The sequence below is a fragment of the Gnatocerus cornutus genome, chromosome 9 (genome assembly GCF_029298725.1).
Source record: "Gnatocerus cornutus isolate USDA-ARS CGAHR chromosome 9, icGnaCorn1.1, whole genome shotgun sequence".
Lineage (NCBI taxonomy): Eukaryota > Metazoa > Arthropoda > Insecta > Coleoptera > Tenebrionidae > Gnatocerus > Gnatocerus cornutus.
In genome coordinates this window covers 4,438,106-4,465,530 of record NC_142241.1, presented here as the reverse complement: position 1 = coordinate 4,465,530, position 27,425 = coordinate 4,438,106, and the positions used below count along the sequence as shown (strand labels likewise).

Genomic DNA, 27,425 nt, shown 5'->3' with positions numbered 1-27,425 from the left:
TAAACTTAAAACGTTAAGCGCTATATCCTCGTTTAAATTTGATGTGCCTTTCCTCTACTTTGCTGTTCACTTTTCACCGCTTTGATCGCAATTCGGAGACGTCTTTTTGCACAAGCTTGTAGATCCCATTATTGGTTACATGTTCTGTGTCGTCCTCTTTTAATTGGCTTTTAGCTTTTGTGTCCGGAATTTGCGATTGGCAAACGGAAATTCTTTTACTCCACAAACAATCGTGTCCGCTCCGACGCTAGACGAATTTCCCTGGAAATCCCCAGAGTTCGCTCTTCTCATTTGAGTGTTGTAAAGGCCTATTTCTGTCGAGATTAGTTCTGGTCGTGCGTGCATTTCCCTTGAATGATTTTCGCGCCGACAAAGTCTTGATTGATTAGAAAAGTTTCTCCCGGATTCACTCCAGAGGACGTAATAATAAACTCAAACTTTGATACGAGTTAATTTGGAAAAATTTTAATCGTCTTGTCGAGCGAGAACTTTTAGGAAAGTAGGACTATGCAAAGCGGCAATCTTCATTTATAATAAGCTAACATTGTTCAGTTGAGGTCGTGGCGAAGCTCGTTAAGTCAGCTTTTTCTACAGAATAAGCCCGACAAGATAAAATACCTCCTCGTGTCGTTCCCAATTTATGCCAGCGTTAAAAACCTGCGATAGTTACGTTACCCAGCCGTGAAATTAAGCTTCGATCGGAAGCACTTTGTCGCAGTTTTGCGTCGAAATAGTATTTTACATGATTAGTGCGGGAATACAATTTTTGCAGATAAGTGCGACTCTTTCAACACGAGTGCGCCCCGCGCACGAGTGAAGGAATGTCGCACGAATCAGGCAAAATTATTCCCGCACGTCTCTTGTATAACATTTTTTGCACGAAGTTTGTAACAAATTTTCGCCATCATATATAGTTCGCATTTATTGGTATAAAAAATCAAGTCGCTGAAGTTTCCAGTTGACAGTTGTCAATTCTGTCAAGCAAAAAGTTCAAAAATAAAGATTTGTATTGATTTGTACCATGTCTTCGGAAGAAGAGTTTGAATTCGAGTGTACACCACCCGAAGTGAAAAGTGCGGCAACTGCTGCAATAAACAATTTATTGCCGACAAAATCACGCCCCAGATATGAGAGTACGTTTTCTCAGTTTGTCAAATGGTGCGAAGATAAAAAGATCAAAAATTACTCTGAAAACGTCTTGGTGGCCTATTTTGAAGAAATAGGTTCTACTAAAAAAACATTGTGGCCAATTTATAGCATGATACGATCTTGCTTGAATATTAAGAAGAATATAGATATCTCGAAATATCCAAAATTGCTTGCCCTTCTTAAAAGGAAAACGGAACAACACATTCCAAAAAAGTCACAAATACTTGAAGGAGAACATATTACAAAATTTTTGACAGAGGCCCCTAACAAAGAATATTTTTTGATGAAAGTGAGTGGTTTGTCTTTATTTAGAAATTTACATTCAAAAATTTAACATTTATATTTTAGACGATTTTGATTATGGGAATTTCTGGAGCCTGCCGCCGAGAAGAAATTTGTAAGATGATGATTGGTGATGTTATCTTTAAAGATGACATAATTTTGGTTTCTATTCCTGAAACAAAAACTAAGGTTAAACGGGAATTTGCCATAACCAAAAGGGAATGGGTCGAAATAATAAAGCAATTTGTGAAATTAAGACTACAAGTTGTGACTGACAACAGGAGACTATTTCTAACTTATCGTGCAGGAAAATGTATAAATTTACCTATTGGTATAAACACCATTGGGAAAATTCCATCATTGATCGCCAAATATCTTGAACTTCCAAACCCTCATCAATATACTGGCCATTGTTTTCGTAGGAGCAGTGCTACTTTATTAGCAAACAAGGGGCTTGACTTTCTAGCCGTTAAAAGACATGGTGGTTGGAAATCTTCCGCAGTAGCGGAGGGATATATCCAAGATTCTTTAAAAAATAAAATAGAAGTAGCAGACACTTTGACAGACACGGAACCTGTAAGATCCAATTCCAACAATTCGTACAATATTAGTAACGCCGTGAGAACTGAAAACACTGCTGGAGTTTCTGGTGTGTCGTTTGCTTCGTGCAGCAACTGCACATTCAACATAAACATCTATAATAATAAAAATTAAAAGTACTGAGTATACTTACTTGATGACCAACATCGATTACTTGAGTATTTGTAAAATAAAACGTTTCACAAAAGCTTAATTTTATTAATCGTTAAAATCATAAAACTTGTTAATGTTATTTTGAGGTTATGTTTTTACAAAAGAGCAACAATGATTAAGTTGCTAATAGATGGCGCTGATGAACTTTTTCTCAAAAAATATTAATTTTCTTGTAATTTGTTAACTTATTTAAATAAATATTAATGGAAGAGGATCCCAATGCGTGTTTCTTTAAATTTGTAGTAACCGATATTTTCTATATGGCTTCTATGGCAAAATTTTTGCGTGCATGTTCCCGCACTAGTGCTCGAAAGCCTTAGTTACCGGTGATGGTTGCTATGCGCGAAATCGTTGTTCCTGATCTATGAGTGAAAAAAAGGAATTATCATATTGATTAATGGCCAAGACTCATATAAGTGCTTCAGAGAACGAGATGTTTATAAATTAATAAAGCTGAAAAGTCATGAATTTTTCACTTGCTTTATACGGAATATTCTAGCTTCGACTTTCACGAGAGGTCGAACGAAATGTTCTAGACTTACCGGGGTTTGTTAAGCTCTGAAATATTTCATTTCAACAGGTTGGGGCGTTTCTTTATAAAACACTTTTTACGCTTGTCTCCATAGGGTACTGGAGACGTGACGGTTACAGCTCTGAATGCCATTTTAATAATAACCCAGGGAAATGATTTATGGCAGAAATTTTATATTATAAAGCATAAAGATTCCTGTTGATCTCATTACGTAATATGGCACGTTATCCGATCACGAAAATTCCACACTGTCATCAGAAAAAGCTCTCGTTGGGATCGTTATCGTCGTCTTCTCTATTTCAAACACTTGTCATTTTCGGGGTGGTTTTGTAACTGTATCCAACATACAGTCGCACCTTAATGCTTTTCAAACGAGCTTCAGCATCGTCTCTAAACTCAATTTGAAGCTTTTATCTCCGGACAATTTTAACACAAACGCAAGTTTTAATTGCGTTATTAATTTGACTAGCTCAGCAGGATTTTTCCCCAGTAATATCAATAAAGCTCTGTGTAGGTATATCCTTGAACTCTGCATTGAAACAATTCCGTGTGCATTTGCATTATAATAAAAGCAAACACAAATTACCCCTCGGAAAACTATATCTTCGAGATAACGAGTAAACAAGTCGTGACGAATCGTCGGTATTTTGCATTCCTTCCTAGGTTAAAACGATTATTTAGCGTCGTCTTCGACCTTTGATATATGCAAATAAGGGATGAAATAGCACGATATCTCTAACGTTCGAGTCACGTACGGAAAAATTCGATTCAGTCTATAATTGTTATGTCGGGGGTTGATCCGGTACACGGCATTTATCGATTCGTCAGGTGAGGGAATGCGCCGTTGAACGGACATGGTTGGGGTGGTTTAGAAATTAAACCCTCAGTTATCTTAAAGGGTTCACGACACGAGCTGTTGAAAAAAAAATAGAAAACCCTAAGCTTTCCCTCGTTTCGTTTTTTAAAAAGCAATGAAATAATTTAGATTACACCGGCGCGACATAAGGTATTACCTCGGCCCAACGTGTCACTTAAAATTCAACGAGGATTAGCTTTTTACAAAAATCCTGGAGGATTTGACGTGATGACAAACGTGGATAATGTCGGACGAAAAACGTTATCGATTGCAGGATAAATTCGCGTCAACGTCTTCCTCAAATGATTGAATTTAATTGTTTGTCTTTCTGACGTTGCTCATATTTCAAAAATGTGAATTAGAGAGGATGAAAGTTAATAATCCTTCGCGTCAGGGGTGAAAGTTTATAACCTACCCCAGATTCAATGAAAATTCAGTTTATAAAACTTGGAGGGAACAAAAGCTTCTGGCGCGGGACGGTCGACGTCGAAAAATGGGGCGTCTTTTTGTTGCCGCAGTTTCAATGGGAAATATTGGGTAGTACATACACAGCTTTATTATACTTCAACGATACTATGGTGGTCTATTTTTGGGATTTTATTGTGCTCGATTTTATGAAAATTACTGTTTCTTCTATTAAGTTATTGGTGTTCATTTCCGTAGAATTTTCTACGCTTTCCAAAACTGTGCTAAACATTTCCGTATCAACAAATACTGAATTAGAAGCTATTAAAATTTTGGATAGTCACCAAAGGGCAAAAATTTTGAAGCTCTTATTTGGTGCTCCACATCTACGGAATTACGAGAGATAAAAAAATGCGTTTTTTTTATTTTTCTTGCTAAGAATACGGCTTACAGATGCAGAATTCAATTTTTGAAATACAAAACTGCGCGATTTTTTAACGTACATCAACAAATAATTGAATTAGAAGCGTTTGAAATATTGGGTTGTCGCCAGAAGGTAAAATTTTATTTTATAAATTTTTAATACTTAGTGCTTGATATCTCCGGAAGTAGGTATGTCCTAGCATTTCGTTTGCTAAAAATCCGGTCTTACAAATTCCGAAATGAAAATTTCATTTATTTTCGTAAAAAAAAATCCGGCTCAAATCATGGAACAAATTGAATTTTTATTTTATTCACCGGCCCTCGTAAACTACTTGAGCCTACCGATCTCAGATTTGGAAAATTGATAGATCTCGAGATGCTCATTTGAGTGATATGTAACCAAAAGGTATTTGATGTCGTTTTTGCTACGAAAAAACTCCTTAAAAGTGTAAAAGTGAGTTATTATTTCAGAATTAAGAAATATTCTATTTTCTGTTTACAAGTTTTCAAATGTCAGATTTGACGACAAATATGAGAAAAATAAAGATTCATCGATCTCCGTCAAAAAAAAATCAAAATGGACTTAACGACTTAAACCGACGAAATGTGGAGCTTAATCAAGAATTAGTTAATGCGATGAAGAAGCGACATTTCACCTAACTTTTTCTCTATGTTCTTACATGCTTTTGCATTAATGGCGTAGGACTACTCTGTCTTTTTGGGGATTTAGCAACGCCGGGAAAATTAATCTGGTTTTATTACGTTTAACGTTGCCTTAAAAATGCTCATATTAACTAAATAAAAGGCTTGTATGGAAGGGTGTATAAACATGTTTGCATTTGTTGTTTTTCCTGTAATTTAATTTAGAGGGACAATGAGAGTGTGTTTGGTCTTTTATAACGTTTTTGTACTGAATTACCATGTTAAATCAATAATATTAATTAACTATAATATTTATAATAACAATACAATAACTAATTATTGTAAGTAGTTTGAGTTTTAAACGATTCAAGCGTCTTAAAAACACTAAAAATCTGTGATGATTTTGTGAATTATTTACAACTAAAATAAAAATAATCTTTTTTCCTTAATCTACAACCATTTGGTAAAGTTTGATTTTAATCTTAATATAGCAGAAAGACCTATTTTTTTATTTTATTAGGTATCGACAAACGATAATAATGTTAGGCGTGTCAGTAATGAACAAAACAAACGCGCTTACAACAATCAATTATTTAGTTCCTACTCATCGATCGTTCACGTGTCTGTTCAAATTAATAATAATAAATTGTAAGTTCTTCGAATATTAACCAACGCACTTATTTATTCTCTAGAAAAGAAATTCAATTTTATGAAATCAATAAGACAATTTCCCACGGTTAACAGTCCACTCACTGTGTCGATCAAGATTTAATCACACTATCGATAACCTTCATTTCACTAACATAGACACTTTATGTAGAATATCATCATCTTTGTGCGTGCTGGCTCAGCATCGATCATTTTTTCTGTAATTAAATTTTTATTGATTATGACATGCCGCAGCTGTAACCCGCCAAGTATTGAACAAACACCCACAAAAAAATTGCTTTTTGCAAATAAACAACTTGAGCTTTATTCTTCCGCCGGATCTGCTGGTTTTGCTTTTCTGTTTGCATTTAACTTTTTCATAAATACTTTTAAAGTAACTCTTTTCTTTCTTTTCTAGGTGAGTTGGAGTAAGAAGGAGACGGGGAAAGTCAGCAGTCGGTGAAGTAGACTTTTAGAATTTTTCCATTATGAAAATTTCCAATTAGTCGCCTTAATTTAATTATGTCATGGAGAACTGGGCAAAGATTTTTGCCTCATAAAAAGCGGCAAATTGAAAGACTCTCGGAAAATAAATAAATTAGATGACGCGCAGCGAAATTTGGACTGAGTCCTAAAGAGCGTATCCATCTTTCATCGCGCGTGGTTCTGTCGCAATTCTCGAGGAATCAGGCGTAGGGTGAATCATGTTTTAAAAAGTGTGGCACGTCAAGTCGAAATCTAAAAATTCATGTACGCCACTTTTGGCACTGGCATGTTTCACCGAAACCAAAACGGTGACAGCTGTTCCATCATGTTTACAATCTGACTCATGCCACAAAGCTCGAACCCACGCATCAAACTCCCGCAAATTTTTTTGAGTCGTGGGGTGGATTTGTACATCGAGCGCCATCTCTCACAACATCGGAGTATTAGTGGAACGAAGCCTCCAACCTGCTGAAAATTTGAAGAGTGATCTGGTTGAGTGAACTCGGGTCTAGAGGGCGCCGACTTCTATCGACCCACTAACATTGCCTTTTGACAAATTCGAATCAATATTGTTTGATTATACCATCACGCAACTAGATCCAATTTTTGATCACGGAAATATCATTTCCGGAAGACGAACATGACAAAATGACGTTTTTCTTATTGGGGCGCCGTAGTCGGGTTTTGGTTGTGGTGGGTTGAAGGTCTCGTGGTTGTCGTTGGGGTTGTGTATTTTTTTTCTGTTGAATGAAGAGATGAGCTGTCCGGAACACACCCCCCGGATGCTGGTTGCATTTCAAGATGGCCGCCGCAGTTCGGGTTACCCCCGATAGTGTCTCTAGTTGTAACCGCGCTTTCGACTTGCCAACTAGCGCATTATTGTCGAACGTGTTCCCGAGTGCTTTGTAAACAAAATGTGCAATTCAGGCTCACCGAAAGTGGTTATTGCGATTTCCGCCAATCAGTAGCGACGCACGTTTCTAGCGATTTTCTCGTACTATATAGTATCGTAGAATACGCATCGTTCGTTATTAACATATTAATTTTATAATTTAAATTATTCCCTCGTAAATGCGGCGGCATAAATCACGTCTGCTAGCAAAAATAGCCCCCGGCAAGGCCGCGGCATAAATTTCCCGCTTAAAATTTAAATTAGTTTATTTCTGGTGTGGCGCGAGGGTTGTGTTTTCTTTATCCGCACCTGTGTCCGACATCTGTCGTGCTCGCCATAAACACTCGCCCGTAATCTCGCAGGAAATTCGATTCGTATAGCACGTCACGCTCCTGCTGAAAATCCTGACCGCCTCATGACGTCATAACGTCGTCGTCGTCGTGCGTTCGATATTTTATTAAGTCCCCACCGGGGTCTCCCGAAGCATTATCGCTTCAACGCCGCTAATAAAAAGCCCCAACCCCCCGAAGGAAATGATGACGAGAATCGAGGCGAACCATTAGTACATCTCTCGTGAGAATTTTTTTGCCCGCTCGCAGTGATGCAATCCGCTGCACTGACACACGACGTGAGGGTGTTAAGTGCGCCCCGATGGACGCTTTGTGAAACGGGTCACCGCCCTTGTGGTGTTATAATAATACGTGTGGAGTGACTCGAAAAAAATCCACAGGCATGGGACAGGACTGGTGTGTGCGCAAGAAACGGAAGCGGACCGGAACCACATGCTGTCCTTGCGGACCAGGATTAAGGGTTCATCCCTCACGGTAAACAATTTTGGTTTATATACTCGAGGGTGCGTTTTCCGGTTTTTTACATTGAAAATTAATTGGTCAAACGCACTATGAACTTTATTTTTCATGTTTATGTATATTGTAAAACTCTTCGAACATCGGAGTAGGCGCGTGAAAATGGTGGATGCGCCGGGAGATTTTTCAAGATTAGTTTTTTGCTCTTGTAAACTTTGCTTTATGTACCGCATTAAACATTGAAGGAAAAGTGAAGGATTTTCCTCGGGTTGCAGCGGTTGGACATGAATAAATTTACATTTGCGTCATCGTGAGGTACAAAGGCTACATAACAGATTTGAACGCTTCTAGGATTAACCCAAGATCGAAATTGAGAAAATATCTACCAATTTAATGAATTCTCTCGAAATTATTGATTAACTTGGGTTCCCAGCCAAATTGATGCTTTCTTGGTAAATTGAACCTTAAAAGTTATCTTAATAATTAAGTTTTTGTATCCACAGAATGAAATTTGACAAATTTGTTGGACAACGATTTATAAGTAGCATTAAAATTAAATATCAACAGTTATTATTTTATAGTAATTCAAATTACTTCGCATCATAAAAATGGTGGATGCGCCTGTTCACGTATTTTTGTCGCTTTTTCCTAAACTTCGCTTTTCTGCTGATTTATTATTAATGAAATTATGAGACAAACTTTTAAATGAATTTTCGCTGGATCTCCCAGACACTCATTTTTCCATAACTTTAATTGAATGACCTCCATTGTTTCCGCCTACCTTCAAACTTAATCGCGAATTTTTAATCTAAAAACTTAATGAAGCGCATTATTTTTGAATCCGGCCCATGTTCTTTATTAAAAAATAAAATCTGCGCCTCTCTAATGAAAAAGCTCTGTTTTATCTTTCCAGGAATTTTGGAAAGTGCCCGAATGGGAACCGACATTTCCTTGCCCTTTCCGGTGGCTATTCGTGGAACTGATTAGGTTATACCAGTGGCGTAACAGATTTAATTACGCCATCAATTTCCGCTATTGCCGAGGTTGGTGCTCTCTCACTCTTCACATGTGCAGCTCCCTTGCACGTCACAGGACGAATCCATCGTCGAGAGCTTCAAAGTTTGATTGTTCGGAGCTTTAAAAATAAAACATGTCATCGGATCTTTATAACGTCCTCGAGTGTCGACCACACACTTATTACTTTCGCTGCATTGAGATAGGTCGCGATTATAGTTGGTTGGGTCCGCGTGACGTCAAACGCGATCCTGCAGACGTCATCAAAACTAAACCGGGAAGTTTTGCATGTGTCGTGACTATTGTTGGCATGGCCTTTGTAGGAAAGGGTTTAAATTACGATTACTATCGCACTGTTGCGTCAGGTTTACGCAGATTGCTTTTTTTCGCATTCTCTCCTCTTTCTCCTTGGACGTCACGAAGGGTTCGGTGATGATGGGCTTTCATCAATTCAGCAATTTCATCTTTGGACTATTTTTACCGCATCTTGTCGCTTCGTTTCTCCCTCGTTCTAATCGATGAAAAGGGGTGGCCTCGAGGGAAGGTGTTGGGCGCTATTATCGGCCATGTGTCTTTGGTGGTGCGGCGGATTTTTTATGCGCTCGGTAGAAGGAAGTAGGCACAGGAAAACACTGAAAGAATTTGTTTACCTCGTCTGAAAAATTCGGGATTTCCGGACGGAGTTCTCGAAAAGCGACTGACGTCAAATTCCATTTAGGTGACCACACACGAACCTTAGGGTAAAAAAGTATCACCCGCTGGCAACCGCATTTTCCGGGTATTTTCCTCGCAGGAATTGGAAAAATTAATAATCGGGAACGGTTCTGCTACCCCGAATTCTCTGCGAAAATATAAGATAATTTTTCCGCTCGCTTTCCCCGTCGAAAAATTTAATATCGCTTTAATCCGTCTCGGCGCTTAAAAGACGGATGATTGCGAAATATTTTCAAGAGGTGCTCGTGTCGTTGGAAAATTGCGTCTTTTTCTTCAGAGAAAAATCCTCTCATCATTGACTTTTATTAAATACTTGAAATTACTTGTATTGTTTGTCGTTTCCTCGTCCGCGCTTCGCAGTTGCTTCCGTGTCGTCTGTGTAGAAAGCGAACGACTATTAGATTCTGGGTAAACTCAATTTGAGGGGTTTTCCGCGCGGATTTTCCGAGAAAGTTCCCAGTTTTTTTTCCAGTGCCGTGTCTGCTAATAATAATAATCAATTCAGGTCTGGAGGAACGGTGTTGATTTGTGATGGTGGGAGGGTGTCCATTTGGACCTTATCCACTTCCTGCTGGTCTCTGAGGGTCGCTAAAAGGGGGCGAATCGCGTGGTTCGCATCCAGTCTAGTGCCAGGCTCCGGGGTGGTAGAGATGGGACATGCGCGAATGGGTTTTGTCATGGCGGCCACGATACGGCACGCTCCTACTCTACACAACCTATTTTCCACAAACAATTTCCCGCAGTGATTTAGTGAAGACCGAAAGCCGACAAAAACGGTCTTGTTCTAAGAAAAAATTTACCTTTCGTTACGTCACAGTGAAAACCAGACGCGCTTAAAGACTCTCACGTTTGTTTTGTTTTCACTTTTTTTTCAAATTGTTCGCTCCATTGTCATTTGATTATGTTATTCCTGTGGGGGACGCCAAAGCGTGCGTTTGTGTGTGTGTCGTGGTGGGGAGAATGGTCAAAGTTCCAATAAAACAAATGGTCTAATCGGTTTGTTTATGCGGGACGTGTGTGTCATTTTGCCCGTCTTGCATTATAAATGAGGACTTGTTGGTCGGGTTGAGGCAGTGCCGGTGGAAGATCGAGTTCGAAACGTCGGTTATGAAACTTTTTTAATCATGTTAATTACTTGGGGTGTATGAGTGTGGTGCAATGAGTGCCGCACGCAATCTCCAAAATGGCGTGAGACGCGACGACGGCCGGGGGAGGGAGACTTCCACGCTGAAAGACCTGGTTCCAAGTGTTGTTTCGACGCCGGTTTCCTCTTGAAAGAAACATGTAGAAGACCGATGCGACATTTTGTCGAGGTCGTCTCGATCCCCGGCCAACCTCGATCAATATACTGTTGCTCCGTACGCCGGAAAATTTTTCTTCCTCCGATGGGTGCGATACGGACGATTCTTGCATTATAATGCTGACATTGTTATTTCTGTTATGGTCCCTGATTCGCGGTCTCAGAAAACCTTCTTCCTCACATACCCCCACACCCGCACCACCCTCGCCGACCACCCAATCGCCCTCCCCGGAACCGATCGACTTCCACAGCGAACTCTCCATGTCGACGCGGATGTCGACCACCGAGAGTTATCGCTCACGGTATTCCCCCTTCTCGAGGGAATCGTCCGTCGACGTGGGCAACGAAAGTCGGCATTCCGTCACCAGTATATCGTCATTTTCGACATCGTCGAGACGATACGAAATCATCGGCCAGAGATCGATCGATTCCAGAGCCAGCGTCACCAGCTTATGGTCTTCAGATATGTCGAGGAGAGACTCCGAAGCTATACCAGAGCACGAGGTGGACTCGACCGACTCAAGGGCGTCGTTCGCCTCTGCCGGAAGCATAATGTCGTCTGATGGTTCCAGGCGACATTCTGAAGGTTTGGGAAGGCGGAGGAGGTCTTCGGTCAGATCGTCGCAAGTTAGGAGACACACTAGGAGGTTTCCTTTAACTTATGATAGGCGGAGAACTACTGGGAGGTTTGTATGAGGAAGGGCCGGGCAGGTACAGGCCTCACAAGTGGTTACCATCAGCAGGAAGGCTTTACACATCACATCTGCCGCTATGGTTTGGTCTTTGGTTCATTCTGAGATATGGGAAATGAGGTCGCTGATTTCTGTTTCACGTCAAAATTATTGATTAAATCTTACTCGTCACCTTGATGATGATAATTCGACTCAATGACAAGTAGTATGTTATCTCCGTCTGGGATTTTTTCTTGCAGAAACGTCCTGTATATTTTTTCAATGACGTTTTTATGATGTCAAACGTTTTACCGTACCACTTTTTTTGTCGTTTGTACAATGTTCTTTTTAATTTAAACGGATTAAAATGGATGATGATCAATTTGCCCGGATTTACATACGAATCAATACAGTTTACGCAATTTATGCAAAGAAGCTCTCTTGTTGAATCATATGAGGGAACAAGTTCAAGGATCTCCATTTCAACTATCTGCTAGATGGATCTCTCGCTATCAGATAACGTTTTAATTTAGTAACCCTGAATAAAATCACCATTGACTTGAAAAGTCTTAGCGCATTGTACATTTTCATTTATTTATTTGTTTATCGTTTTGCAGCTCGCTTCTAATTATAGTTTTGGGGAACTTTAGAGTTCCAGCATTTAGTCTCAAACCACGATATTGTGAGGCCTGACAAGTAGCATCAATCAAACTTCGCACGAGTTCTCGTTCCATTGCCACCACAAAAAACCCTATCAGCTCACTGAAGGGCAACACCCTTATCAGGCACTCCCACTTCACCAGTCCATTGTTCCAAGGTTATCAGTGATTGATCGAAATATTAAATACTATTACCACATTTACTAAGTGCATGTGAATTTTAAGGTGTGCATTATCTTCGTACCTTTATCAAGGGTTAAGTAATTACTTTTTAATTGAATCTTACGATAATTATTACGCAATTTTAAGAGTTTCGGACGGTGCACGTGGTGACTCTGGCGACTTCTATTTCCGCACGTTCGATACGATAAAATAATCTTCAGATTGTGTTATCTTATCTTAATAACTAATTTATTTACAGTTAATAGAGACGGTAATGTCGGTAATTGTGTTGTTATGTGGCAAGTGAAAGTACACGATCGCGATGCCCATAAATATATCATTCCGAAAACCCATGAAAATCCCTCGGAGGAACTCAGACTTCATGGTGGGACGAACCGCTCACATCTTAAGGTTGGAACAAATCAAAACGAAAAACCAACTGCTGCGGTTTGCGTCAGTTCGCGCGTCATATTGACGGATTTGCATAAAAATTGGGCTTAAGCTAGCGTTGGGATGGGGGTGCCTCAAAAAATTAATTTACTCGAGGGGTGCGTTTCGCATGTTAATGTGTTTGTTTTTGTTTTCCAGTTTCGACGTTGAAAATGGAGCGAGTCCGGGGAGGAGTCCTCTCGACGGGGCAGCATCCCCCTCCGCCGGTCTGGTCCTTCAAAATCTCCCCCAAAGGAGGGAGAGTTTCTTGTACAGATCCGATAGCGATTTCGAGATGTCTCCGAAGTCTATGTCTAGGAACTCGTCGATCGCTAGCGAAAGGTAAAGATCTAGTTTTTAAATACGAGATAATTTTTGAGTTTGAGAGAGCGTGCTCGTTGCAGGAAACTGTAGTGTAGTATCCTGTGAAGTACGGCCATCTGCCGCCGTCAAGTTATATTGCGTCGGTATTTCAGGAATCGTGCCGACGATCAATAAGTTTTGAGCAGATGCTAATGTCGATCACTTTTGTTGCTTCATGCACTTACTTCTTTCATCAGTCATGTTTTATTTACATGCTTTAGTTTTCTTCTTCTTTCACTGGTCATGAATGATAAAAAAACGATCTATTTTGCAGATTCAAGGAGACAGAAAACATATTGGAAAGATCGTATGTACTTTTGTGATTTTGGATTGTTTTATTTTTGCACCCTTTTAACACTTTTTTATCTTCTTTTTTTTTGTTTTTCACCGAAAATAGACCTTCAGATTCTGATCCTTTTGTGGATGCATGATAGCGCGATGTGGATCGCATGCTACAATCTGAACCCTCCATTTCAGTTTTTATCGCTGTTTTTACCATAATATGTGTCATCTATAAAATGTTTTATGTATGTTTTTATTTGTGTGTTTGGTGGAATCTGGAGGTTTTGAAGCGTCAATTAAAACTCGAGCTTCACGTTTACACACCTTTAGAGTTTAGCATTTTAGCTTAGTTGAGCTTGTAGAGATGTACGACATAAAAGGAGTTGTAGCTTACCGAAAGCGCATTCTGATTTTCAGCATCTCACTTAAAAAAAGTCTTGTCTTTGTAACATTTTGTTTCAAGAACTTTTCGGTCTTGAACAAAACAATATTCTATTCTTGTTCAATAGGTGCTAGAAATATGAAAGCGTTTTCGACAAGTTATAGAAGCTCCTTCGATGCCCGATTTCAGTTTGGCGTTCCTAAAGCTTGATCGTTAAAGGGTCGTTTTTATGAAACCGCCCCGGTTTGGTTCGCGAATCTAATTAAAAGTTTACGGGAGGAGAAAAAAAAGCGTCTGGGGTCTCGTTGATCAATCTCGATGACGTCAACGACGACTTCGGTCCCGCCTTCAGAGTGTGTGTCACTAACACACCTCTAGGAACAACAACAGGTGATAAAAACATTAAACCAGAAGATAAGAGTTGTGTTAACACATATTCGAAAAGAATCAAAGGTGTTATCACTTTTGGTAAACACACTTATCGCAAACATGTTCCTGAAATAAATACATATAAGAATGGGAGGCTATCAGTGATTAAATCGATGATATCCTGCGGGATTGTCGGGCACGTCACGTTCGACATAATACTCGCACTGCCGATGAAAAAGGACTTCAAAGGATCACATTTGAAATATTAAAATTCCAGGACCACGCGCGCCGGATCATGGCTAGCCGTAAGCGCTTGATTTAGAGGTTTTTCGGGATGATGGACGCATAAAAGCGTTCATATTCTCTCGGACGGGTTTTTACGTGGTTGCGAAATTACGAAAACTAACGATACCGAAAGTGATAGTAATCGATAAAAAGGTGTAATCTCTCTTCAACAAATAACACACTTGATTTTTTTCTCATGTAAAACAGAATGTTAAACAAAGCTTAAAATATTTGCAGTAGGGAAAAGAGATTTCGGATGATAAGCGCGTAGTGTTTTTGTATTTTGCATGTTTTCGATGCGAACTAAAATTAGAGAAGTGTCAACGGTTTCGTGTCGGAATTTCACTTTGAAAAGAAGTTTGTTGACACATTTTCTACCACAATATGTGTAGAGCGTAGTTCAGTTTTTCAAACTTTTGCCAAAAGCAACAAAAACTATATTCGTTAAAACTAATGAACTTAAATTAAAGTTCAACTAGCAATATCAGTTACGGTTCCACTACAAATCGACTTCCAAGTGATTAAAAAGTTTTTGAATTACAGTCGACTGATATTAATTCAGGCGCAGTTGGAAAAAGCACAAACAACATTAGTTTACATCGTAATGCCACCAATTGAGTAATTAGAGCAACGGCCAACATTAATCTTTATTAACAATTAATTACACTCTTAATTGGTTAAATAAAAGAAGTTTAAATCCCGTGAATCTGAATTTTTCTGAGTAAAACGAGGCTTCGCTATATTTTTACCACAAAAAGAGCTTGTAATATTTGGTTAAAAATTGAAATATTGTAAAAACGCTTTTAGAGGATCTAAGTGGATTCTGAGTTCGTTCTAGTTAAATAAAAAATGCATTAAAACTCCACATATTTTCATTTTGCTAGTAACTAACAACTATTGACTTACTGATTATGTCGGTTTGATAAAATCTTGTCTTAACAGATTTCACTGATTAGGTTTCTAGAGCAAGTCGTAGAAGGAATTATATTATTGAATTGTAGCTGCAAACAGAATAGTTTAGCAAAATAGCAGAGTTAATCGCTGTAACGGAAATACCAAGCTTAAAATAACAGTTTAATCAAAAACAAATGTAGAACAGATACGTTTTTATTATTCGATCGATTCGTAAAGCAAAACTTGATAATATTTTTAAACAGTGGCAATTTTTGCGCGTTTGAAACAAGTTAATAAACCTTGTACATTTTCCCGAAATTCCAAAAGCCGCGATCCCCGTTTAAATATTTAATCACATCGTTTGGTGGAAATAATGGTGGAGGCGCCTGTCACATTCGATTTCTCAATCTCCAGAATTTCCGCTCCACGGAAGAAGGATTGCGTTTGATCGAAAATATGTTTTTGAAGACGATCCTAACCTTACGTTTCTATCTCGGTCATAATTACCTTTAACCTTTCGAGTCCTGGAATGCGAATTAACCTTAAAGTAATAACATAAAACCTCTAAAATTCAGCAAAAGCGTGTATACTTTGAAATCACGATCAGAGTGCCTTAGGCTTTGATCTTTGTCGAAATAATCATCGTTTCATTATTGCACACTCTCCAAATAGGATGAAAACTGCGCGTTTCACGTCCCTGACGTCATCTGCAATAACAATAACCATTAATTGTCGTTGTCATAATAAACATACGGAATGTTGTTATCGCGGATATTTTAATCAAGGCTCTTCCATGGAGGCGCGAAATTCCGATCCGTGCATCCCTCTCGATCGGCGGTTTTTAGTGAATGGGGCGAGCCACAGGGGATGTCCCCACCCCCGACAACGAACGCATCGAAGACAAACTCCGGTCCGTCAGTGTCGATTCGAACTCCGGGCGCTTCGAACTGAGAGCGTGCACTCTCTCTGACCCTTGATGGTTCTCGTTTTTCCGGACAATTTATTTATGTCGTTGATTGCATAATCGAATCAACGACAACGTCCTGCATTCAGTCGTGGCGCGGTGAGAAACAGTGAAATAACTCCAAGTGGACCACCGAATCTTGTGCTGAAGGTGTGTCGTGAACGAAATTTTCACCTCGTCCAATTTTCACACCGAAACGCCACCAAATATAGAGAGCTCAATCGATTTTCGGGAAAAATATGGATTCGGATTTTTCGGCAACGATTCACGGGCCGCTTAAAAGCATTTAAATTCATGTGATGCGGTTCTCGTGAAACCAGGCGCCATAAAAACTCTTATTAACAGCGTAGTTCGACATTTCGATGCGATTTCAGATAATTTTCGTCACATAAACTCTTCGATTTAGAGTCGTGCAAAGGAAATCGTGGACACTAGTACCAATTGTTCTGTGCCTAATGATATTGTCTAGGAAACGACGCACGTGACGTCAACACTCTAAAAATAAGAAGGTTAAAGAGGATGAAGATAATTACTTTGTTTCGGAGTCGACTGCCCTGGAAATCACATAAAACTTCCACCTAATCGGTATTTTTCACACAAAAATACTCAACTTTTCACTTTGGGCTTACCCTAAATCGCGAATTTTAACAGTTTGGCGGCGTTTCGGTCATCTTTTATCCGAGATATGGAAAGTAACGACATTTTCTCGAGGATTCCCAAAATAGAAATCTCGACGAACCCTAAAAATGTCGAGAGTATCTTAATTGACGTCTGGGAGCTGTGATATTAGCCTCTTAACTCTTAAATTGAAAGCACAAATTAACAATTACAAGATTTCTACTTAGTCGGACGACATAACAAAAATGAGAGCTTAGGGTGCTGCGTCCATATTTAATTTTAAAGATTGATGGTGCCAATGTTGAAACAGCAAAATTAATGTAAACTCATAATTAACATATTTTATTGCTTTGGGCGCACTTCTAGGTGAGATTAATTCGAATCATTTAATATTTATGTGTGTGGTTTGAGTTATGGCTGCTGCTAAATTTAATTAATTCGCCTGGAAATTAATTCATTTCGGGGAAGGCAAAGCGGTCATCTACTTGAGAGGGAGCAAACTAACACAAGTATGCTGGAATGACAATGTTCTGTCAGTTTAACATTGCAGTTGTCTGTGTTACATTCGATATCAATTTCTAGCTTCTATCAGGTTCAACTTCCACGACTATTATATTGTTGCCGACATTATCCTTTTGAAGTCTCGATTATCAAGAAGAACTGGTTAGTTGGAATTGTAGCAAAACGAATAAAATACGTACAAAAGAAGTAGATGGTTAAATTTAAGTAAAAGATATTCCTATTATTAAATGTCGGCTGTTGTAATAAGGCGCGAACAATGAAAACTAATAGCTTCATAACGGTACAGCATTGTTTTCTTTTACGGTTGAAAATTAATTTGTGGCTTTCGAAGTATGTTGTTGAATTGATGAAAGAATCGCACCTTGGAACACGTGTCGCAAAGTCAAGAAAATATTACTGGTCGATTTGTATCAAGTTTTCAACAAGATGTCCATGATTGAAATCTCTCCTGTTGTAAATATTTTTGTTTATCGTCCCATCGGCAACATTTTGTAAAATTATGTAGTTATTAAGCCGCGTACGCCGTCAGCGTTTATCGATTGCCTGTTTTAACTGTAAAGTCGTTTCATTAATTCAACAAATCATTTAGTTTAAAATGTAATTTCTGCGTATAGAATTGGAGTCGACATGAAGTTTTGAATTAGAAGCGTAAATGAATAAATTTCTAGATGAAATCTATTCGTAGTAGCTACGATAAAATTCCAATGGTGGAAAAAAGTTAGGTTCAACGACACACAAGTGGAAATTGTCGCAAACATTAACTGCGATATTTTATTGGCTCTTGACGGAAAATTGAAATCTCAATCAACATCTAACAATGGTTCCTCCTCATTATCCGGAAATTGAACTCGTGAACGGAAGTTCAGCTTTCTCTCCTCATCTTTATAAGATCACCGTTTTCGCCACCGAGTGCGTTTTTTTCTCGAGAATCATCTCAAGGGTTTTTTGGTCGTTCGACCGCAACGCTACACCTTAATCTCTTATTTGGTAAAAGTACGAAATCTATCGATTGTTTCTTCCGGATTAGACGAAACGCTACATAAAATAACAAGATAACGTTTCCAGGATGTTATCTATGTTCCTAGTGGGGCGATTCAGCTTGGCCACTTTATCGGGAATTAACCCGTCAGCAATGGGACAACATTGTCAGTGGAACTTTTGCTTCGTCCCGTGATGGGTTAGTGCGTGGAATAAATGAAAAACGTGGGACCTAATCGAGTGTCAGTGCGATGATGGTCTGACGTTGTGTGTTGAAACGATTTACCAATCTGGCCTCTTCGGAGAGCAGCTCGACTCCCTCGACCCCCGAATCCCCCCCATCCAGGAAGCTCTCAACACAGAGGGGCTCCTTGTCCCGATCCTCCCTAGGAAATTGTTCTAGTCCGTCGCTGCTGATGGCCTCCCCTCAACCAGAACACCCCACGTTACCGCGAACTCTCTCCACCTCGGTCCTCAGGATCAAACACCGAACATCATTCTGGGACAAGTTCTGGCATGAGAAGAACAAAAGAGATTTGTAAGTCCCACTGAAATATTGCGATTTTTATCCCTTGGAACAAGTGAGCGCGCCAATTCCATTGTCTGAATTATTCAATTAAAATAGTGGTTGTTAGTTCGTGTTGTGTTGGTTGCATTTCAATAATGACAGGTAGTGGGTAGATAACCGAATTCACGTCACCATGTTAATTACAGTGTCCTGTAAACTTTGCGGTCGTTTTATTGGTTGCCTACACTCGAATTATGTTCCTGCACATTCAATCAGCGTTGGCGTGTTGACGTAAGAACCCGCCGCATTTTAAAAACGGTCGATGCACGAGCTCTTTTGTTTTCTGACGGGAAGACAAATTGCAAACAGCGGCCCAAACCGAAATAAAATACAAACAAAAGCGCAATATAATTAGGACGATTAACCCGTGACGTCATGTCTGGATCAATTGTTTTGTCGTTTTATTTCTGGTTGGTTATTTTAGGATACTGCAGCTAAAAAAACAACATTTTCGTTTATTTAGAAAATGAACGATACCTATAATTCTGTTGGCCCGAAAGTTTCGATTTCCAAGATGAGAATGCCAGATGTTTCGGTTTATTTATATTCATTTTCAGTACTTTGTAATGGCACTAAATAAAAGAAAATGGCGGGAGATTAAATTCTTGGTAAAATGAGAAAATACGTTTGCCGCGGAAAGGAAATTTCAATTCTCGACTCTCTGCTCTAACGGATTCGTCTCGAATGCGATTACATAAATGTCACATATTTAAGAGTTTGAGGTCGGAAAAGCTGCAGTGTTGTATTCCGAGCGCGATTTTCTTGTTTCATACATTATATTGTGGGAGCAGATGTACCTATAGGGAAGCGGCAGAACAGAGTACTGAATCATTGATAGTTTCACAATTAGAACAGTCATTTTTTTGCTGTCACGTTTGTCACTCTTTTGTTATAAATCACAATAGAATTGCAATTTCAGCAAATCGCGTAATGCTCCTTCGTTGATCTTTAAATTGAATCTTGAACCAGAAGGGCAATAAACGTTGCAGTGAAAATGGTAATTGCAGCTTCCGACTTCCGCCAAGTTCACAATTGGAGAAAGAGTTATAAATACAGCAGTACAAAATAGTCTGCAGCAACACATAAAGTATGAACCTGAAATAAAAATTGGGAAGTTTTTATTCTCTGACGTCAATTATTAAACTTGGATGAACCGAGTCTAATTCTAAATTTAAACAACGAAATAGTGTCACCAGCGATTATTATGTCAATTTTTCTGATCATCACCAATCATTTATCGTGCAACCAAAATGGATAATTTTTAGCACAAGTAAACAACATTAAACCCAATCAAGCAGACATACGAGTATTAGATAAACAAGTTATCAATAAATTTGTTTTACATTCCTCCGAAAGTTTAATGGAATAACGGTAAATTAACACAAAATAACGGGCGTAATTTTCGTAGGATTAAGCTTGAAGTTTCAACAGAACTTAAACTGACTCATTTGGAGATGACATGAACATGTGTTCCACGACACGAATTGGTTTTGTTCTATCGATCTCAGGCCCTCACTCTAATTTTAAATGGGTGGTGAATAAAAGAAGCCGTCTCGAGAAGGGAAAAAGATAAAAGGAACTGTCAAGTGTTAAATTTAGCTCGATTTGTGTTGCTACGAATAGACTGCGACAAACAGGAATTTTTCATGAAAATTCGAAACTCGGGACACGTCATTGAAGAGAAAGCCAAAAATTTCAAGAATCCCACGACAGCATTAACAACTCAACGACAATCGCAATTGAGTTGGTGATATTTTAATGTCCCACGAGAGAAATTGCACGGTCTAGGCAAAATAAATATTGAGTAAGAAACAATGGCCTCCAACGTCGACTGTGAAATTTCAAAGAAAAAATAACGAGAAATAATAGTGTCGCTCGTAAAGAACACATGCTAGGAATTCGAAGGAAAATTGCTTCGATGAAAACTGGCTAATTTTGAAACGAGGGCAAGCGTCTCATTTTCCCGTAAGAAAAACTTGGATGTTGCCACTTTTTTGTTAACACCGGGAAAACAAAAACCTGCTAAATTCATTATCACCGATCTGTTGTCTCGTGCTTGTCGATTTACCGCAAAGAAGGTGCTTGAAATTTATGTGTTTGAACAAAGTCGCGTCATTATCTGTTTTTCGTTAAAATAATAATTATTACAGACGCAGTTCGTCGAATACCTGAATTTTACATCGACGTAAATAAAATTAATTAAACGGACGGGACGACGGCGGCGTTGTTTTCGTTGACATTTCAGGATGAAGCTGAAAAAAGTATCAGCTCCTGCCAGGATTTGAGTTCGTAGGAAGTCAACAACATGATAATTAATAATTTGCATTTCTGGCAGGTTAACCGTGATAGAGACCCGGCGAAAATCGGGTTATTTAAATAAGAGAGTAAAGCCGGAGTTCCTCTATAAGGGCGCTACCGAAAGAGCTTTAACCGTATTGAAGGATTTGCGATTTTGTTCATCAAACCGAGCGGAACGACTACATTGTTACATTAAAGACAAGTTTATGGAAATTGCGCCTCCCTATTTCACAAACAAGCTCGCACACAAACTATCATAATTGCTGTTCCTGGCAGCTATATTTTGAAATTCAAGATTAATTGCTTTCGAACGAGCCATTAAAACGTATTACATTTACCAAAATAAAGCTCGTCGCGATATAATAATCACCGAGGTTGTTAAAACTAATAAGACTCGAATCGATAAAGCTCTTATCTTATTTCGGACAATGGAAGCTCGGGATTCTTCTCTAATTAGAGAGAGCTCCTTGACCTCACCCGGAACCGAGACCTGGAGTTTTAATTACGGCGACCGGCGATCTTCATCGACGTACACTCATTGATATTTACTGCAGCCTCTATAAATGGCTCTATTCATATTCCGGGCGAGCTTCACGGCAGTGGCGTGCCTGACGATGCCTCCGCATACCGTTTTTTTCGCTTCTACTCCCATCGGACGACTCCATTACGTGGGGGTTTGTTTGCCGACGACGTTCAAGTGGAGGCTGAGTTTCGCCCTTATTTTTTTTGCTCTTAGGGTGCTTGTTTGTAATGAACAAACGAGACGAGTCGTCTCTGGAGCGCTTTTCAGCTTGTTCGCTGAAACGGGCGGTTGTCATAGAAACGACTGCAGATTCAAAACAAGTACGGGGAAAAGGACCTCTCCACCACTACAGATATGTGATGGGGATGAATATTACATCTGCTCAAACTGAAATATGCCGAAGGAATTCGAACGAAGCTTCGGGGTGGGGTGAAATTAAATCCGATTCAATGAAAAAACGAAGCTGTTCTTGATTAGTTTTTTCTTGATTCTTGTATGGTTGTTCTGTTTGCAGTCATGGAGAAGATCTTATTGTCACACCGTTCGCACAAGTTCTTGCCAGTTTGCGCAGCGTACGCAACAATTTCCAATGTCTTACCAACGTGCCCACCAACAAGTAAGTGCTTCCGAAAAACAATTTTCCCAACAAGTTAATTTCAAGCCCTGTCTCAACTTGAATTATTCCAGGTCTCGCCGTTCTTCGGGAGCTGCGACGTCCGCCACGCCTCAACCCAGAAATCTTGCTCCTGGAGGTAACTTCTTATCTAACTAAAACACGCATGTCTCGGACGCGTGATGTTACAATAATTTTTGCCTTTGACAATTAGCGAACCGGATTTATCCGATTAATTTTGAAAGCGATAAGCAACTGGTAAATCTCGAGAAAAAATTCTTTGACGTCACGGGGTGATGATGGGTCGCAAAGCTTTGACCTCCGCAATTTATTATTGAAGAGATTGAACGAGAGAGCTCACCCTGATTTGTTTTATTTTCGCTCCAATAAATTGGAGTAATGGCCCCGGAACGGGAATTCGAAATTTTAAATTAGGAAAAAGAAGAGGGACTGACAAACAAATTATAAAATGTTTTTAACACGTGGATGGTGATTACCATAATATACCTTGTGGGTGTGTGCTTACAAATTCTGCTTTATGCGCAGTTTACTCTCACCAACGATTTTGACCAAAATCGGATTTGTTTACATTCATGTTTATGTAACCAGCCGACACGTGGCGCATTTCCTAGGATTTTGTATAATTAAAGGGTAAAATACACGTGGAATGCTATAACACAAGGTCGATAATGAGAGTTTGTTTTTTATTAAATCCATCATCGCACCCACGGGTTTATTTTTTTTTTACTTTTTCTAAAATCAATGTAAAGTCCCTTTTCTTTATTGTCATCATTAAGTGGTCTTCTACGCAAATTGTTATCATTACATTAGTAACTTTTGACGTGGGTTTTTGAAAATTTAACTTTATAATATTTTAAAATGAATGTTCAAGGAGATCGTTAATCCTTCAAAATTTAATTCTAACAATATGACGCTTCTATAATAAAAAAATGATTTTTTTTCCCAAAATTGCACGTTTTATTGCAGTCTTGTATTTCACATTGTGGCGTTTTATTTTGTACTCATCGAAAATTACACTTTCCACGAAGCTTGATTACGTGATGCCGGGACGTTCCTAATTAATTTTTGTTTTTTACTATCCAAACTGATAAGAATAATACTCCAGGTGTGATAAACAACATTTGTTTTGATAATCTTTTGGAGTCTTTACGAGAAAACTGCAACTGCGTCAGTTCAGGATCTCCAAAACAATGTACCTATTAAAACGGAAGTTTATTTATCAGTTGCGAATTCTCCAAAATTATCAATACCGGGAGGAGAATTACATAACTTTTCCAATTTTCCGCGGATGTTTATTTGAACACACTAAAATTTCTAGTGAAGTCTGGGTCACTAAACCAACAATGCTTGCAGATGAAGCTTACATGAAAATGGCAATGGAGACGATGGAAGAGCTCGATTGGTGTCTGGATCAGCTTGAAACCATCCAAACCCACCGGTCCGTCTCTGACATGGCATCGCTGAAGGTGAGTACCCATCAAAAAGTGCACAAGGGCCCTTATAAACTCGCATCGAATTTTCCACAATTTTATCGGTAGCTTGTTTGGTGTTGTTTAAAACGATTGTCGTGTTCCTTTGAAGTGGCACTCGACGATAAAAAATGCAAAAGCTCGCTTAAAAACGCAGTTACAAGCGACACGTTTTGTTTATGAAAATCCACAACCCACATTCAGTCCAAATAAAAACAAAATTTGTTTTGATTTTCCAGACAGGTATTCGCATTAATTACGAGCTTTTCTGGGTGCCGAAGGTGAGCGTGAATTTAGGTCGTGCCAGCAATTGGGGCGTAAGTGCGCGACAATGGCTGATGAACGCAAATATTTGCCATGAGAATCATAAAACTGAACAATTTAGAGCGTGGAATTTGAAATGAACTCGCGGAAAATCGAACGTGATCATGTTCACGTTGTAGAAAACCTTTCTTTTTTTGGCCTCGTTAATTTTTCACCGAACACGGTTGAGAAATTTTAATAAAGTAGTGACAGGCAACGCGGTGAATTTTTCAAGCGATCCAAATAGACGATCGTCCAATTTAATTAGATTCGGCGCCAATTACGTTTGTTTCGAATTTTTGATCTTTGATTTATTCTGTTTAAACTCACTCGATTCGTTTATTATAATGAAGAAAGGTGATGAGATTTTTGTTTGATTGCTTCCGAGAAAATTTTTTGGCTCCGAATCAAAGCAAGTGGTTCGTTGTAAACCCAATTTGATTTTAGAACATTGTTCCCCTTAATGCGGTTATAAATACAGACGATGCTGTTAAGAAGAAACATCTGTCATAAATATTGCGAGTTCGTAACAATAGATCGCGAGTTTCTCCAGTCGTTATGCTCGTTGATGGATTGACATAAATCTGTTTCTATCAAAATTTAAGGCTGTTTATTAAGATGAATGTTTTTTTAATGGTTTGTGATTTCGCGCGTTAAATCTCAAATTTATTTCGGTATTATGGAATCTATTTCTGGTACTTATACTGTCAATATTTAAAGGTAATAACTCATTTTTGACACTGCACAAGTCGAACTTTTCCGTTATGGGAGCGTTATATTTAATTGAGGAAAATAAGCGCAGCCGCGTGTTTTAGTGCAATAATTTTTGGGATGTTTATACTTTTTGACCGGCGCCATCCTGAGTGCTTTTAAAATCGAACAATTATCATATCAAACAAAAAATCCTTGTCTATTTAGAAAGATAATAAATCTGAAAAAAATAGTTTGAAGGTGACGGTAATCGAAGTTATGCAACAACTATAGTTATAATAAACAAAGATTTTGATATCTGGCACGTATTCAAGAGTTTATTCTTGGTCGGGTGTTTTTTTCCGAAGCATTTTCACGATTTCTGAAAACACGAAAATCGACCTCGATACACATACGGGGCCGTTAAGGCCTTTCGTTGCGTTATCGTCTGACCGCATTCTTTTCGACTCACCGTTTGCACAGTTAGTCAAGTTTATGGCGATCTTTTTGGAATTAAGGTTTTTCCTTTTTTCCTCACTAAACAAATGTTAGCTGTGTGATTTATGAAAATTTATTATTCCTCGTGACAGTGGATCTAGCGGTGTCTTCATACGTGTCAACCTCCTCATTTCAACATCTAAAAACCTTACGCAAACAAACGGTGTTAATCTCTGGGAATTTCAATTTTCACCGTGATAGACGTTTGACAAATCCTCGCTGAAAGCTAGGATATAATTAGCATTGTTTTCGACTCATAAATCCTTTAAATGAACAGGAGTGGTTTTAATTGGTTTAAGAACTTGTACTTGTTCTGGTTAAAATGAATAGTAGCGCCAGTATGCAAATGAGTCGCAGGATGTTATGATTAATAACCACTTTGGCTTTTGTATGGAGAATTGGTATACAGTTGTAACTGGACGATTAGTGCAAATTTCGAAATAATGACGTAGGTTCTAAGACGTTAGATTGACCAATCGCGTTGCTAAATCGGTCTTGGGTCTGACAGATCTCTTGGGTGGAAAAAAAAAAAGAAAAGAAATGAGGGTAAGATTAGAAAGTTTGAAATATAAAGAAAACAAAAAATGCTAAAGAATGAGAACAAAACGTTTTTGTAAGAGATAAAATTTCCAAACAATGACCATCTGTTTTAATCAGATTAAATTTAATAATAATCGTTATCAATTAAAAGAGTCGTAGATATATTGCACTCGTTTATTGCATCGAACTGCGGAAAAAATACTTGAAAGTGGGGCTGCTGACAAGTGCAATTCTTTACAAAATAATAGGTAATTCTTTACTACGTCAATGTTTACAATAATGCATACAGTCATTCTAACATTTCTTGTGCCAAAAAATCAGGACAAAAACAAGCTGTTTACTAGCACCTTAAAACGTTTAAAACGCTTAGGTTTCAAATATGCAAAAGTCATTGCACGTTCGCTGGGTCACGAGTGCTCCTAAACCTTTTACTATCGAATTAGTTACGTCACTGCGACGTCATGTCAGTCTAACAAAAACCTTGCTCTTTCCATCCGACGCGAAAAACTGGTCTGAAGAATATCTCGACGTCATTCTGACAATATTTCGGCTTCCAACGTCATACAAACAAAAACGATGGTTTCGCCTCCACCAAAATTAGTCTATTCAAACTAAAATCAATTTGTGTTTATTTATTCATGTTTACCAACATTGTAAAAATGCAACTGAAATAACATCTAGCCCGTCGTCGGTTTGTCTGGGCAGAAATCGGCATTTTTTCCGATTTCGACAAGGCCAGAGGTCATGATAAACCCGAGAATGCGCGGACCCTGACTTTTGCTCTACTAATTATGGCCAAAGAAGGAAGTATTTTTAGCTCGATCGACGTAAATATACTTTAATCGTGATCGTCCTGCTACACATAAATATTTTATTGTCGTGTTTATTTGTATCGACAACGAGTACGTTCATATCGGTAACAATAGTTTCTAACGGAAATAGAAATGTGTTAAAATCACAATCAATACTTAAGGAAAAATGAATGAAAATAGTATGTTATTCATTCAGCTGTGAAATACATAAATCCGATATTTTGAGAACGGCCAGTTGGTCGCCATTTCGGCGAAAACATGTCGTGCGCGAAAATTTGTTGATTTTATTAATAGGAATTGTTGAACTCAGAGGGGCGATGACGTCGACCTATTAAATTAAACAAGAAGAAATTTCCCACCAGTGTAGTCGGGTCCATAGTACTTGCAAATTCTCGGAAGACAATCGCCTTGTTCCCGATTAATTTACGTCTTTAAAGTACACAATTTGAATAACGGGGTTCTAGGATTGTAAATGTTCGGTTCGATGACGGCATAGTTTATGCCCCAATTTATTTTATTGTCCCAATCCCCTTTCAAAAATTCCCTTAATCTATTTTCGTCTTTTGCGTTTGTTTTATGAGTCAACGTTACCAGGCGACAATGTACTTTT

The 27,425-nt window shown here is 38.7% G+C and overlaps 2 protein-coding genes across 6 annotated transcripts in view; both read left to right on the top strand.

Annotated features, from left to right (window-relative positions):
- LOC148167944 (3',5'-cyclic-AMP phosphodiesterase-like) overlaps positions 1 to 27,425 on the top strand; it is a 42,050-nt gene that overhangs the window by 7,498 nt on the left and 7,127 nt on the right. For 2 of the 5 annotated variants that reach the window (XM_088044871.1, XM_088044869.1), the window contains 5 exons: positions 12,983 to 13,165; positions 13,461 to 13,493; positions 22,384 to 22,485; positions 22,557 to 22,621; positions 23,857 to 23,969. In XM_088044871.1, the coding sequence (XP_087900997.1) occupies positions 12,983 to 13,165; positions 13,461 to 13,493; positions 22,384 to 22,485; positions 22,557 to 22,621; positions 23,857 to 23,969 (496 nt within the window). Of the gene's footprint in view, positions 1 to 10,478; positions 11,589 to 12,982; positions 13,166 to 13,460; positions 13,494 to 22,383; positions 22,486 to 22,556; positions 22,622 to 23,856; positions 23,970 to 27,425 lie in introns of those variants that run through there. The other 3 variants (XM_088044872.1, XM_088044873.1, XM_088044870.1) reach the window with 3 other exon arrangements.
- On the top strand, positions 743 to 2,166 carry LOC148167945 (uncharacterized). Its single transcript, XM_088044875.1, has 2 exons — positions 743 to 1,438; positions 1,498 to 2,166. The coding sequence occupies exons 1-2, from the start codon at positions 1,022 to 1,024 to the stop codon at positions 2,143 to 2,145; spliced, it is 1,065 nt and encodes a 354-aa protein (XP_087901001.1). The 5' UTR covers positions 743 to 1,021; the 3' UTR covers positions 2,146 to 2,166.

Bases quoted from the DNA above. Each gene is read 5' to 3' on its own strand.
- LOC148167945 (XM_088044875.1), top strand. From the start codon at position 1,022: ATGTCTTCGGAAGAAGAGTTTGAATTCGAGTGTACACCACCCGAAGTG. The intron at 1,439-1,497 runs GTGAGTGGTTTG...TTTATATTTTAG, and splicing joins AAGAATATTTTTTGATGAAA to ACGATTTTGATTATGGGAAT.